Source organism: Mytilus edulis, chromosome 8 (genome assembly GCF_963676685.1).
Source record: "Mytilus edulis chromosome 8, xbMytEdul2.2, whole genome shotgun sequence".
Classification (NCBI taxonomy): Eukaryota; Metazoa; Mollusca; class Bivalvia; order Mytilida; family Mytilidae; genus Mytilus; species Mytilus edulis.
This window is the reverse complement of record NC_092351.1, coordinates 7761119-7777023: the sequence shown is the minus strand read 5'-3', so window position 1 is coordinate 7777023 and position 15905 is coordinate 7761119. Positions and strand designations below refer to the sequence as shown.

Sequence of the window (15905 nt, the reverse complement as noted above, 5' to 3'; positions counted from 1 at the left end):
GCCTCCTTGACTAGGTTACATTTGAAAAACAGAGATAAATGATTATGAAATAAAAAGTTTTTAAGCCAATTTTTACTAAATAATTATAGAACAGAATGGGATTGACCCTATTACACATTGTGTACCTTACCTTTGTTACTAGATGTTGTGGTGCTGGGACATAGGTTCTGACAGTGTTACACATTGTATACCTTACCTTTGTAACTAGGTGTGGTGGTGCTGGGATATAGGTTCTGACAGTGTTACACATTGTATACCTTACCTTTGTAACTAGGTGTGGTGGTGCTGGGACATAGGTTCTGACTGTGTTACACATTGTATACCTTACCATTGTAACTAGGTGTGGTGGTGCTGGGACATAGGTTCTGACTGTGTTACACATTGTATACCTTACCATTGTATCTAGGTGTGGTGGTGCTGGGACATAGGTTCTGACAGTGTTACACATTGTATACCTTACCTTTGTTACTAGGTGTGGTGGTGCTTGGACATAGGTTCTGACTGTGTTACACATTGTATACCTTACCTTTGTAACTAGGTGTGGTGGTGCTGGGACATAGGTTCTGACTGTGTTACACATTGTATACCTTACCTTTGTTACTAAGTGTGGTGGTGCTGGGACATAGGTTCTGACTGTGTTACACATTGTATACCTTACCATTGTCACCAGGTGTGGTGGTGCTGGGACATAGGTTCTGACAGTGTTACACATTGTATACCTTACCTTTGTTACTAGGTGTGGTGGTGCTGGGACATAGGTTCTGACACTGTGTTACACATTGTATACCTTACCATTGTAACTAGGTGTGGTGGTGCTGGGATATAGGTTCTGACAGTGTTACACATTGTATACCTTACCATTGTAACTAGGCGTGATGGTGCTGGGACATAGGTTCTGACAGTGTTACACATTGTATACCTTACCTTTGTAACTAGGTGTGGTGGTGCTGGGACATAGGTTCTGACTGTGTTACACATTGTATACCTTACCATTGTAACTAAATGTGGTGGTGCTGGGACATAGGTTCTGACTGTGTTACACATCGTATATCTTACCTTTGTAACTAGGTGTGGTGGTGCTGGGACATAGGTTCTGACAGTGTTACACATTGTATACCTTACCTTTGTTACTAGGTGTGGTGGTGCTGGGACATAGGTTCTGACTGTGTTACACATTGTATATCTTACCATTGTAACTAGGTGTGGTGGTGCTGGGACATAGGTTCTGACAGTGTTACACATTGTATACCTTACCTTTGTAACTAGGTGTGGTGGTGCTGGGACATAGGTTCTGACAGTGTTACACATTGTATATCTTACCATTGTATCTAGGTGTGGTGGTGCTGGGACATAGGTTCTGACAGTGTTACACATTGTATATCTTACCTTTGTTACTAGATGTGGTTGTGCTGGGATCTAGGTTCTGACTGTGTTACACATTGTATACCTGACCTTTGTAACTAGGTGTGGTGGTGCTGGGACATAGGTTCTGACTGTGTTACACATTGTATATCTTACCATTGTAACTAGGTGTGGTGGTGCTGGGACATAGGTTCTGACAGTGTTACACATTGTATACCTTACCTTTGTTACTAGGTGTGGTGGTGCTGGGACATAGGTTCTGACTGTGTTACACATTGTACCCTTACCATTGTCACCAGGTGTGATGGTGCTGGGACATAGGTTCTGACTGTGTTACACATTGTATACCTTACCTTTGTAACTAGGTGTGGTGGTGCTGGGACATAGGTTCTGACTGTGTTACACATTGTATACCTTACCTTTGTTAATAAGTGTGGTGGTGCTGGGACATAGGTTCTGACAGTGTTACACATTGTATACCTTACCATTGTCACCAGGTGTGGTGGTGCTGGGACATAGGTTCTGACAGTGTTACACATTGTATATCTTACCATTGTAACTAGGTGTGGTGGTGCTGGGACATAGGTTCTGACTGTGTTACACATTGTATACCTTACCTTTGTAACTAGGTGTGGTGGTGCTGGGACATAGGTTCTGACTGTGTTACACATTGTATACCTTACCTTTGTAACTAGGTGTGGTGGTGCTGGGATATAGGTTCTGACTGTGTTACACATTGTATACCTTACCTTTGTAACTAGGTGTGGTGGTGCTGGGACATAGGTTCTGACTGTGTTACACATTGTATATCTTACCATTGTAACTAGGTGTGGTGGTGCTGGGACATAGGTTCTGACAGTGTTACACATTGTATACCATACCTTTGTAATTAGGTGTGGTGGTGCTGGGACATAGGTTCTGACAGTGTTACACATTGTATATCTTACCATTGTAACTAGGTGTGGTGGTGCTGGGACATAGGTTCTGACTGTGTTACACATTGTATACCTTACCTTGGTAACTAGGTGTGGTGGTGCTTGGACATAGGTTCTGACTGTGTTACACATTGTATACCTTACCATTGTAACTAGGTGTGGTGGTGCTGGGACATAGGTTCTGACAGTGTTACACATTGTATACCTTACCTTTGTAACTAGGTGTGGTGGTGCTGGGACATAGGTTCTGACAGTGTTACACATTGTATACCTTACCATTGTAACTAGGTGTGGTGGTGCTGGGACATAGGTTCTGACTGTGTTACACATTGTATATCTTACCATTGTAACTAGGTGTGGTGGTGCTGGGACATAGGTTCTGACAGTGTTACACATTGTATATCTTACCATTGTAACTAGGTGTGGTGGTGCTGGGACATAGGTTCTGACTGTGTTACACATTATATACCTTACCATTGTAACTAGGTGTGGTGGTGCTGGGACATAGGTTCTGACACTGTGTTACACATTGTATACCTTACCTTTGTAACTAGGTGTGGTGGTGCTGGGACATAGGTTCTGACACTGTGTTACACATTGTATACCTTACCTTTGTAACTAGGTGTGGTGGTGCTGGGACATAGGTTCTGACTGTGTTACACATTGTATACCTTACCTTTGTTACTAGGTGTGGTGGTGCTGGGACATGGGTTCTGACTGTGTTACACATTGTATACCTTACCTTTGTAACTAGGTGTGGTGGTGCTTAGACATAGGTTCTGACTGTGTTACACATTGTATACCTTACCTTTGTAACTAGGTGTGGTGGTGCTGGGACATAGGTTCTGACTGTGTTACACATGGTATACCTTACCTTTGTTACTAGGTGTGGTGGTGCTGGGATATAGGTTCTGACACTGTGTTACACATTGTATACTTTACCTTTGTAACTAGGCGTGATGGTGCTGGGACATAGGTTCTGACTGTGTTACACATTGTATATCTTACCTTTGTAACTAGGTGTGGTGGTGCTGGGACATAGGTTCTGACTGTGTTACACATTGTATACCTTACCTTTGTTACTAGGTGTGGTGGTGCTGGGACATGGGTTCTGACTGTGTTACACATTGTATACCTTACCTTTGTAACTAGGTGTGGTGGTGCTGGGACATAGGTTCTGACTGTGTTACACATTGTATACCTTACCTTTGTTACTAGGTGTGGTGGTGCTGGGATATAGGTTCTGACTGTGTTACACATTGTATACCTTACCTTTGTTACTAGTTGTGGTGGTGCTGGGACATAGGTTCTGACTGTGTTACACATTGTATACCTTACCTTTGTTACTAGGTGTGGTGGTGCTGGGACATAGGTTCTGACACTGTGTTACACATTGTATACCTTACCTTTGTTACTAGTTGTGGTGGTGCTGGGACATAGGTTCTGACAGTGTTACACATTGTATACCTTACCTTTGTAACTAGGTGTGGTGGTGCTGGGACATAGGTTCTGACTGTGTTACACATTGTATACCTTACCTTTGTAACTAGGTGTGATGGTGCTGGGACATAGGTTCTGACTGTGTAACACATTGTATACCTTGCCTTGGTAACTAGGTGTGGTGGTGCTGGGACATAGGTTCTGACTGTGTTACACATTGTATACCTTACCTTTGTAACTAGGTATGGTGGTGCTTGGACATAGGTTCTGACTATGTTACAGTGATACTTGGTGTGGTGGTGCTGGGACATAGGTTCTGACTGTGTTACACATGGTATACCTTACCTTTGTAACTAGGTGTGGTGGTGCTGGGACATAGGTTCTATGCAGCAGGGACATATTACTGGGGGCTGAAAACAGAACAGGTCATTATTAAGTTATGACAAAAACCAATTCTATTTCTATAAATGATTTAAAAGTGAATGCCAAATTTATTTTTTTTTAAAGTTCAGAATGTCTTTGAATAAAGAATATAATTTGTTCATTGTGAATTTCCTAATTTTTGTGAATACTTTTTAATTTCAATTTATACTGGAAAAAATATAATTTCTCCATTTTTTTCTTAAATGTTTTAACAGAACATCATGAATTTTTTTTTTGAGAATATTTTGTAATTTCAATTTTACTGGAAGTTATTTTTCAAAAATCTGGAATTTTCACTTAAGGTGGTACCTAACACTTTCACTTAAATTAATTTGGCTCGTTCAATTTTAATAAAATTTTGACAAAGTATTTACTGTGACCCTTTAACAAAAATATAAAAATTTCAAAAATTTTGAACCAACCGTTTTGTTTGAAAAATTAAACTGGTTATATAGCAGTTTGACAAACACACATTTTGATCGTTGAGAAGCTTAATATTCCCCTTACATCGCAACGTCATTACAACGTTTAGCTGACTTTACAGAGTGATCTCCCTGTAGTGTTAGGTACCACCTTAAACAACACCGGAATAATCTAAATTTATTTATATCGATGTCAAAAAAAATATGTTCTTTAAATTATCAATAACCTTCTCCTAAACATAGTGCCACACTACACAAAATCTTACATGAAAAAAGTTGTATTTTCATTTCCTCCTTGTTCCCTTTCCTCTCTATCTCTTCCCAATCTGCATCTTCTATCCCACAATCCATTGTTCCAACACAAATCTTCTCATTTCCTGTGTAAACTTTACCAGGTGAAGTGTACTCAAAACAGTATCCACCACCATCATAGATTTCAGATATCACAGCATCTGCAAACTGGTCTCCAGAACTATGAAAAATTATACAAATGTTCTGCTTAGATAATTGTATAAAATAAAAGAATATAATTGGAAAACTTCTTTATCTTTGACTGTTTACCTTTACCATGATAACAAAATGGTGCTGGATCAAAATGAAAATTAAATGAAAAAAAAATGTCAAAATAGGTGCAATTTAAGTCCCCATGTTATACATTGTGGTTGAGGATAATATCTATAGGAAGCAGTTCAACTTAGAAATGTTTATGTTTTTGTACATACTGTATTTATCAAAAGCTGACTTATGATGTGTAACACATGTAACTCAACATTACTCAACTATTTTAGTGTTTGTATAATTTATGTGTACATTTTATAATGAGTATAACATACTGCTGTGAGTACTCTCAGATCAGTTCTTAGTGTCTTTTTTGTTGTTAAGGATGAGGAATTGATATCTACCTTGCCACATCTGTTTGTGTTTGATGTTTGATGTTTTTCTTTGTATCTATTTAATGAGTTAATAGGTATAGGAAGATGTGGTGTGAGTGCCAATGAGACAACTCTCCATCCAATTAACAATTTATAAAAGTAAACCATTATAAGCCTTTTTCAACTGATTTTTATAGGTGATTTTATGTTTTGCTGTTACACCACAGTCCCAGGTTTAGGAGGGGGTTGAGCACTTACAAACATAGTTAACCCACCACTTTCTTCATATGCCTGTCCCAAGTCAGGAGCATGTAGTTTAGTGGTTCTTGTTGGTTATGTCTGTAATATTTGTTTTTATTTTTAAATTGTTTAGTTATAAATTAGACCATTAGCTTTCTCATTTGAATTGTTTAATTTTTTTCCATCTCAATTAATGCAATTGAATTTATGTTATTTTTTTTCATTTATAACCATTTGAGACCTCAAGTTGCAGTTATAAATAATATAATGTGGTATGATTGCATAATGAAACAACTATCCAACAGTTTCAGAATGATGAAAATGATAGAAACCATATTACCCAGTTTAGAACCTGTTACAAAATCCACTTCAATATCAACAATCATTAAGATAAATACAATCCACTTAAATGTACCTGGTAATAGCAAACAATTGTTAAGTCTAAAAGGCTGGGTTGCAATATTAGTGACTTATCAATTTAGAATGTTACAACATAGTTACAAATACATAAAAGTTCCAAGGAAGGTAAAATTGTGAGAAAAAAAATGTTTTTTTGAAATTTTATGCCTATACTTCCTATAACTGCTCATCATAAATCATCTTTATGACAGACGAATGAATTCCTGTCCTAGACATGCTAACTACTATGCCAAAAATTTTTGAACTAAAATTTCACTAGTTAATAATAGTATTTTGTGCTGGACAAATATTGGATGTAATTTTAGTATACACAATAAGACATATTGTTTACAGCTCTATACATCTACTACCTTACCTGTCAATATCCAGCTTCACAACAACTTTCATTCCTTTTTGTAGTTTTGGTGGATATAGGAAAGACTATAAAATAAATAATCAATATAATAGTAATTTGCACGTCAATATTTTTGTGTCTAATTGTACAATCTTGTTAAGCTCATAATGTTTTTATGATCATTTTATGATCAATGTGTATTAGATTTCTTGATAAGATTCACAGAATGAATTCACGTGTAAACGAATGAATTGGGGTCATGTGTGTTGTTTTAATTAGTTACCATGTAGTAGATTAAGAAATATGAGATCTGCAGACGATAATGCTAGAATCCAAACAGAAGCACATTTGAGAAATAAAATAAATTTTATTTTTTGCATTTGTATATTTAAAGAAAGTTTTTAATGAAAACGTAGATATTTGTAATTGGTTATATTCAAAAATCAATTTTTATATTAATTTTTATTAATCTTATTAATTAGTTTCCCGGGTTTTAATCACGTGGGTTAAGTGAAATTTTAGAGATTTTGGGAACTTGTGGCATACGCACGCTGACTGTTCAGATATCACTATTTTTTAGAGGTATATTTTGTCAGTAGGAAAGATTCTCATGTTAAGGTCAGTTTGATATTTTTATTATATGTTACTTAGTTACTTTATTGTATAGATGTTGTTTTATGTTACATTAATCTTGAAACTACATTTTTTAGAATTATATTGTTATGAAATGTATAAGAATTGCCGAGTAGAAAAGCCTTGAAATTTAGTTTCATTATTTTCTAGAATTCGTTCGTATGCTTTGTAAATCCATTATTTAATTTTTTTTTTTATCTTTCCCGAATTTGTTAAATATTATCTTCGTACTTTTCGTAAGCAGAAATTGAGTAATTAGATTTGTTAATTAAGTCTTTAACTTGTAATCAATTTTATTATCCATTTAACGGTAAAGATTATTTTCTTATCTTAATGTAATTTAAATAATGATCGGTGGTATTCCCTATTGTTAAATAATTATCTCAGGTCATTATTGTTTCTCACACACCTGTTGATAGTGATTAATGTAATCTGATTTTTCATGCGTTCAGCATGGGATATTGCTGAAGCCTTCTCTTATCTTTGGTATGTTAGGAATGCAATACGTCACGATAGTAATGACATGCAATAGATGCCGGCGCATCTTACGGATTGTAAACATCCAGTAAATTGTAAACAATGCATGTGCATTTGTTGATAACAGTAGTTGTGAAAGTTTAAGTATTACAGTTGTATTGTATTTTATTATGTTCTGTATATCTTTTGTAATCAGTTAGGTTTAGTTATTATATTAGTTGTTATTTGTTTAAACAGGTAACAGAGGAAGTTCTCTTTTTGAACCTGAATTGTACCATACGCTGAGGGTATGTTTTTGGTTGAAATATATCTTATATGAATAATGATTTGTCTTTTCACTTTATTTCTTTAATGATATTATTAATTTAAAATAACTGAATGATGGTTAATTATGTCATTTAAAATTAAAACAAACTCTTTGTTTCTTTTGTTTGTTTATATATTTTGTGTACTTCTATTATAGTAAAGTGATAGAATGCATTACACACTTTGTACTTTTAAATATTTTTTTTATAGTTTGTTACTTATTTAGTCTAGTAAAATTGTAGTTAACAAGAATGTGTCCAAAGTACAAGGATGCCCCACTCACATTATCATTTTCCATGTTCAATGGACCATGAAATTGGGTAAAAAATCTAATTTGGCCTTAAAAGTAAAAAGATCAACTAATAAGGAACATGTGTACTAAGTTTCAAGTTGATTGGAGTTCAACTTCATCAAAAACTACCTTGACCTAAAACTTTAACCTGAAACTCACACTTTTAATTTCTATGTTCAGTGGACCATGAAAATGGGGTCAAAAGTCTAATTTAGTTTAAAAATATGAAAGATCAAATTATAAGAAACATGTGTACTAAGTTTCAAGTTGATTGGACTTCAGCTTCATCAAAAACTACCATGACCAAAAACTTTAACCTGAAACTCACACTTTTAATTTCTATGTTCAGTGGACCATGAAATGGCGTTAAAAGTCTAATTTTGTTTTAAAATAAGAAAGATCATATCATAAGGAACATGTGTACTAAGTTTCAAGTTATTGGACTTCAGCTTCATCAAAAACTACCTTGACCAAAAACTTTAACCTGAAGTGGGACGAACGGACGGACGGACGGACGCACAGACGGACGGACGGACGGACGCACAGACGGACGGACGAACGGAGGCACAGACCAGAAAACATAATGCCCCTCTACTATCGTAGGTGGGGCATAAAAATAAATCAAATTATTTTTATGTTGACTAGGAAACATATTTGCTGTTAATTTTAAATCGATGATAATTTCACGCTAATTAATAGTTGTTAAGAAGAGGTATACGTTATGTTGATAATAATTGCTACATGTACTTTGATATTTTCATTTCATGTCAATTTATTTATGTATTTACTATTGTGTCTTTGTAGGACTTTACTTGCTATTACGATTAAAACCATGTCAACGTAAATAGTTTGTTTTTCTGCCATAAAGGATCTCACTTTCACATAACTATGTATATATAGAGTAAATATGTTTTTAGAAATAGATAAAATAAGGCACATTTTAATAAAACTGATATTTAAAATTCATCCCAATGAAATTGATATGTCCTGTAATTATGTTTTATTGCCCAACAGAAACCCATACAACCATATTTTTATACCCCAGTTAACAATTATTGATATCTCAGGGGTCACTAACTATGTAAAGAGTGGAAGCTATGAAATAGGTAACTTTTTCTAGCTTGATCATATATGATATAAGATCAAGAAATTAAGATGAAATATGTTACAAGTAAGCTGATTAATCATAGGTATCTGAAACTGATCAGATTCAGATATAATTAACAGATGCTATTTAAAGCAGTCATAAACGCATCAGATCCCTGTCAAATCTGTCTATCTTTCCATGAAATAGCATAACCTAAATAGATTCAGGTGTATTTTTTTTTACACTATATTTATATGTATATATTAAATTTAATAAGGCATTAAGGGTATATACTCCATTTGGAGGTGCTCCTACTTAAAGGAGGCTAATACACAGAAGAAGAAGTATATTTGATATTCAAAATAGTTCTATTTAAAAGGTATGGTACTGGTTTTCTCAGTCACATATCCCTATCACAAAAGGAAGATATTGGATAAGAATTTAAACAATCATATCTCTGAGAAAAAATTAACAACTAATGAATAACTAAATTGTCTATACATATTGAAATTGTTACATTTTAATGTTGTGGTTCTGTTGTGTTGTTGTTCTCCTCTTATATTTAATGAGTTTTCCTCAGTTTTAGTTTGTAACCCTGATTTTGTTTTTTGTCCATAGATTTATGAGTTTCTAACAGCAGTATATTACTGTTGCCTTTATTTACTGTAATATTATTTTCAAAAGTCAACCAGTATATTGCAAAATGTGAAGAAATGTTTTTTTTTTTATGTTTTATGAAATAGAACTAAAAGTTATTGTTAAAACTTACTGGACATTTTGGTCTTTTAATGATGTAATCCGGTTTTGTCTTGTCTAGATCAACCAAATCTAGGATATACCTTCCTCTCTTCAGTAGGTAGGAGTCAACCAAAATACAGTTCTTAAATACTTCAAGCTTATACCCATCTTGTTTTCCTGGACTCTGAAAAAAAATAGAACATAAATTTGGGGATCAATAAACTATTTTATAGATGATTATTCCGTGTGACCCATACAAAATATAATGTATCTTTTTAACAGAGAATATAATTTTTTGCTTTGTAATTTGCTTCTTTTAAGATAAAAACAAACTAGATTTGTAAATATGTTTTCCATTTTCACCTTTTACTTTGAATATGAATATTAATAAAAGTTGACGGCTTCATACTTTTTTTGGGGTATTTTGAACAGATATATCATGTTAAGGAGGGGTATTTGCGAAAATTACCAGTGGAGAGAATGTTAAATTTCACGAGCCGTAAGGCGAGGGAAATTCATTCTCAAGACTGGTATTTTTCGCAAATACCCCTCAATAACATGATATATCTGTTTAATTACACCGAATGTTAATGTACTAAAACACATTGATGATCGTGACGTTACAAGCGTCCAGTCGGATAGAGTATTTTTTGGCTAATTACACCTTATATAAAAAAGCAAGATTTTGATTGGTTGATAGCCAGTGTATTTTTCGCATATTCTAATATGTTTTCCTCATTTCAAACGAATTTGCCTGTTTTTCACCACTGCCGGTGAATTTGCCTCAAATACCATGGTATTTGCCATTTTAAGTATTCCTTTTTTACCCTCGCGAGCAGCTTCCCGCCAAAAGATTTCGGATATGACGTTACATAATGAAAGCGAGCTAACGCGTATTAGAACATGTATAATTCCAGCGGTTCTATGATAATATCCACTTATACCCTAAATTATGCATAAACATGTTTATGAATTGCAGCTTGATAGTATTTATCTGCACATGTACAGAGAGTTTCAATCCAAATCTATTCGGTGTAATTAAACAGATATATCATGTTATGGAGGGGTATTTGCGAAAAATACCAGTCTTGGGACAGAATTTCCCTCGCCTGGCGGCTCGGGAAATTTCACAGTCCCTTGACTGGTATTTTTCGCAAATACCCCTCCATAACATGATATATCTGTTCAAAATACCACGGCAGAGAGGGTAAAAAAGGCATATCCTTTTAGCAAATACCCCGGCGGCGTTAAAAATGAACGATATTTATTTGATAACAGTAAATTGGTGAAAAATACACTGGCTATTAACCAATCAAAACCCCGGATTCTTACATAAGGTGTAATTAATTAAAATTTATCATATTTTGTCCTATATTGAATATACTGTTGGCACTTCCTTGAGACAGATTTGTAAAAGTTTTTCCAAATTTATTTCTAAATCTCTTGTGATATTTGAATTTTATGTAAAATTGTACTGCTGTGGATTCATTAATATTCATTAGCTACCAATTTTCATGGATTATGTGGGTACAGGTTAATCACGAATTTAAATGTTAAACGAATTGTAAATTTTCCATTGCCTTGTATGTTGACTTTGTCAAAACCACGAAATTGAATATCCACAAAAGTCAGTTTTCCTCATCCAAGAAAATTGGTAACCACAAAAACAACTGAATCCACAGTATGCACTGCATTGTTATAATTTCCAATAACAAATACTGTTTAATCTTAAAACCTAAACAATATTGATTGATTGATGATTGATTGCTAAATATCAAGTGGCAATTATGTCATGCATATTCAGGATGAGAAACCATTAACAATAGTTACAATAGATTTGTTATGTAAGAAAGGCTGACTATGTCCATACCTGTCAACCTGTGACGATGAAAATGCAGTTCATGACCTGCATTGCAGAATCAAATCTCAGGTCATAACGCGTACGAACTTTTGCGAGCTGAATTTCAGTATTTATGGTACATTTTCTTATAATGTATATCAAAGATACCAAAACATCAATGCATGTTCACTTGGTTAAGTCATTTTAAATCTTATTTATTATTATTTCATTACACTTTTAAAGATTTTTATAAACTTGTGTATCACAGTCTTATGTCCTTTACTTTTTGTCATCATCTAAAATTTATTTTTCAATTGTAATTTTAAAATGAGACTACTAGCCTTTAAACATACCATGTACAGGTATTACATTCAACCCTCAATTGACAAGGAAATTAGACTATGATAAAATATAGTAATACAGTTAAATATAAAATTGAGAATGGAAATGGGGAATGTGTCAAAGAGACAACAACCCGCCCAAATAAAAAACAGTATAAATGTAAAAAATAATTTTCAACTTTTTTTTAAAAATTGTATAAAGGTATAAAAATAATGAAAAGTAATTTTTCAATATGTATTTGAATTTTATATTATTATGATTTAATCTTTTTCACCCATAAAACGTAAATATAAGGAATAATTTTGAATGGTGACAAATAAGGGGAAGTAACTCTTAGTTGAAATATCTTTGTAAAACAACAGGGCAATTTATTTACGACCTAAAGCTAAGGTAATTGGTGTTAATCAACAGTGTGTTTGACACCAAAGCTGTCAAGTGAAGCCATGCACTTAATGGGTCACTTAATTTGACAGTTTACATAGCTAGATGAACTGCATGTTCATGGAAGAATTACGAATTTGCCGGTATTTCAAAGGAATATTACTTATGAAAATCAATCTCAAGGCTAAGAAATACGGGTGAAATCGGGTCATTTTCGGAATTTCCGGGTTATTTCAATGACCCGGCGGGTGATCCGGGTGATCCCTCAGAATTGTGAAAATCTCGGGTCACACCCGCAGAATCCGGTCCAGTTGACAGGTATGTATGTCTGAAAATTAGTGACATATTAAACCACAATGTTTATTATTTGTACAAAAAGAGTAATACTTTGTGTAGGTCTGTTAAGAATCTTTTGTAATGTTGTCTATTATGTCCATTTATATTTTTGTTTAGATGATTTTTAATATAAGTTAAAATAAGGCATGGCTGGCAACCAATTACACTGACTGGATAACAGGACAAGCCACCATGATTATCAAATGTAAAGGTTTGATTGTATGCATCCCCTAGCTGACATTTATGATTTATACTGATGTGTGTTTAAAAAATGGAGACCAAAATGAGCAATCAAGACAGTAATTATTCAAACAAAATCAGGGAACCTCATTGCTATCTATTATAGATAGAGTAGCAGCAGTTAAATAAAACTTAAAACTAAATCAAGGCAAACGTCACTAAAGATGAATGGAGAACTTGGGGCTATAGAAGGGAAACAGTTTAAGGAAGGGAAAATAAAGATATGTTATTCTTCCAACAAAAGATTTTTTAATTCAAATTCAGTTTTGTGTATATTGCATTATTCCATTGTGTAAACTAGGTTAATAAAACTTACAGCGCCATCCCCTGATGTTGATCCTAAATCTTGAAATTTTGGCAAAGTTTCTACATCCCCTAAAGCAGTGTCTTTTATCAGTAATCCTAACCTAAAATGAAGAAATATATGGTTAATATAAAAGAAGATGATAGTTATGTCAATGAGACCACAAGTTAAAGACGCAAACAACTAAAGAAAACTTTTTAAACCAATTGTAAATGTTTTAAAATTTCAAATGACTATAAATATATACACATTCTGTAAAATTATCTCAAAATTTAATACAATCAAAGAAGATTTTTTTCACATGAAAACTAACAATAAAGAACATTAAAATTTACATGAAGCATCAGGTAGCAGCCCTAGTGTGTTGTCTGTCATCTATTACACATCAATGTTAACATATCTATAAACTTAACAATTACCTGTGTGTATAAGTACTACTAGTACTAGCCGTATCAGGCAGTAGGTGTAGTGTCTGTTATCTGTTACACATTATTGTTAACATCCTTATAATCTATACAATTACCTGTGTATATGTACTTCTGATAGTAGCAATATCAGGTACCAGGTGTAGTGTCTGTTATCTATTACACATCAATGTTAACATCTCTATAATCTATACAATTACCTGTGTATATGTACAACTGACATTAGCAGTATCAAGTACCAGGTGTAGTGTCTGTTATCTATTACACATCAATGTTAACATCTCTATAATCTATACAATTACCTGTGTATATGTACAACTGACATTAGCAGTATCAAGTACCAGGCGTAGTGTCTGTTATCTATTACACATCAATGTTAACATCTCTATAATCTATACAATTACCTGTGTATATGTACTTCTGATAGTAGCAATATCAGGTACCAGGTGTAGTGTCTGTTATCTATTACACATCAGTGTTAACATCTCTATAATCTATACAATTACCTGTGTATATGTACTTCTGATAGTAGCAATATCAGGTACCAGGTGTAGTGTCTGTTATCTATTACACATCAGTGTTAACATCTCTATAATCTATACAATTACCTGTGTATATGTACTACTGACACAAGCAGTAACAGGTGTAGTGTCTGTTATCTATTTCACATCAGTGTTAACATCTCTATAATCTATACAATTACCTGTGTATATGTACTTCTGATAGTAGCAATATCAGGTACCAGGTGTAGTGTCTATTAACTGTTACACATCAGTGTTAACATCTCTAAAATCTATACAATTACCTGTGTATATGTACTTCTGATAGTAGCAATATCAGGTACCAGGTGTAGTGTCTGTTATCTATTACACATCAGTGTTAACATCTCTATAATCTATACAATTACCTGTGTATATGTACTACTGACACTAGCAATATCAGGTACCAGGAGTAGTGTTTGTTATCTATTACACATCAGTGTTGACATCTCTATAATCTATACAATTACCTGTGTATATGTACTTCTGATAGTAGCAATATCAGGTACCAGGTGTAGTGTCTGTTATCTATTACACATCAGTGTTAACATCTCTATAATCTATACAATTACCTGTGTATATGTACTACTGGCACAAGCAGTAACAGGTGTAGTGTCTGTTATCTATTACACATCAGTGTTAACATCTCTATAATCTATACAATTACCTGTGTATATGTACTACTGGCACAAGCAGTAACAGGTGTAGTGTCTGTTATCTATTACACATCAGTGTTAACATCTCTATAATCTATACAATTACATGTGTATATGTACTACTGACACAAGCAGTAACAGGTGTAGTGTCTGTTATCTATTTCACATCGGTGTTAACATCTCTATAATCTATACAATTACCTGTGTATATGTACTTCTGACAATAGCAGTATCAAGTACCAGGTGTAGTGTCTGTTATCTATTACACATCAATGATAACATCTCTTTACTCTATACAATTACCTGTGTATATGTACTACTGACCCTAGCAGTATCAGGTACCAGGTGTAGTGTCTGTTAACTAATACACATTAATGTTAACATCTCTCTAATCTATACAATTACCTGTGTATATGTACTTCTGACACTAGCAGTATCAGGTAGCAGGTGTAGTGTCTGTTACCTATTACACATCAATGTTAACACCTCTATAATCTATACCATTACCTGTGTGTATAAGTACTACTAGAACTAGCAGCATCAAACAGCTGTAGTATTTGGTCTGTTGAGTATTCTTTAACCTGCTCTATAGCTATCCACTGAATAGTTACAGCATCTTCCTTTATGATAGCTGAAATATGTTATAAAACTATTTCTGATTTTTTTGTAGTTATCATTATAAGGTTTACATTGTTGGTATATTATGCATAACATTAAAAGATAACTTTTTAATATTAAATAGAAAATTTGTGGTTCAAAGAAATACCTTAGCATTCTTTTTTAATATAAAAAAATATATAGGAGTCACATCCATAGAGAACTTCTTTTATTCAAGCCACAAAATAGCAAAAATTGACAAAA

At 33.8% G+C, this 15905-nt stretch overlaps 1 protein-coding gene across 1 annotated transcript in view; it reads right to left on the bottom strand.

Moving 5' to 3' along the window:
• LOC139486720 (uncharacterized) overlaps window positions 1–15905 on the bottom strand; it is a 167215-nt gene that overhangs the window by 74249 nt on the left and 77061 nt on the right. Inside the window, exons 38-43 of the mRNA XM_071271644.1 lie at window positions 15552–15675; window positions 13437–13527; window positions 10013–10165; window positions 6470–6534; window positions 4849–5054; window positions 4083–4147 (exon numbers count right to left, since the gene is read on the bottom strand). Coding sequence (XP_071127745.1) covers window positions 4083–4147; window positions 4849–5054; window positions 6470–6534; window positions 10013–10165; window positions 13437–13527; window positions 15552–15675 — 704 coding nt within the window. The remainder of the gene's footprint in view (window positions 1–4082; window positions 4148–4848; window positions 5055–6469; window positions 6535–10012; window positions 10166–13436; window positions 13528–15551; window positions 15676–15905) is intronic.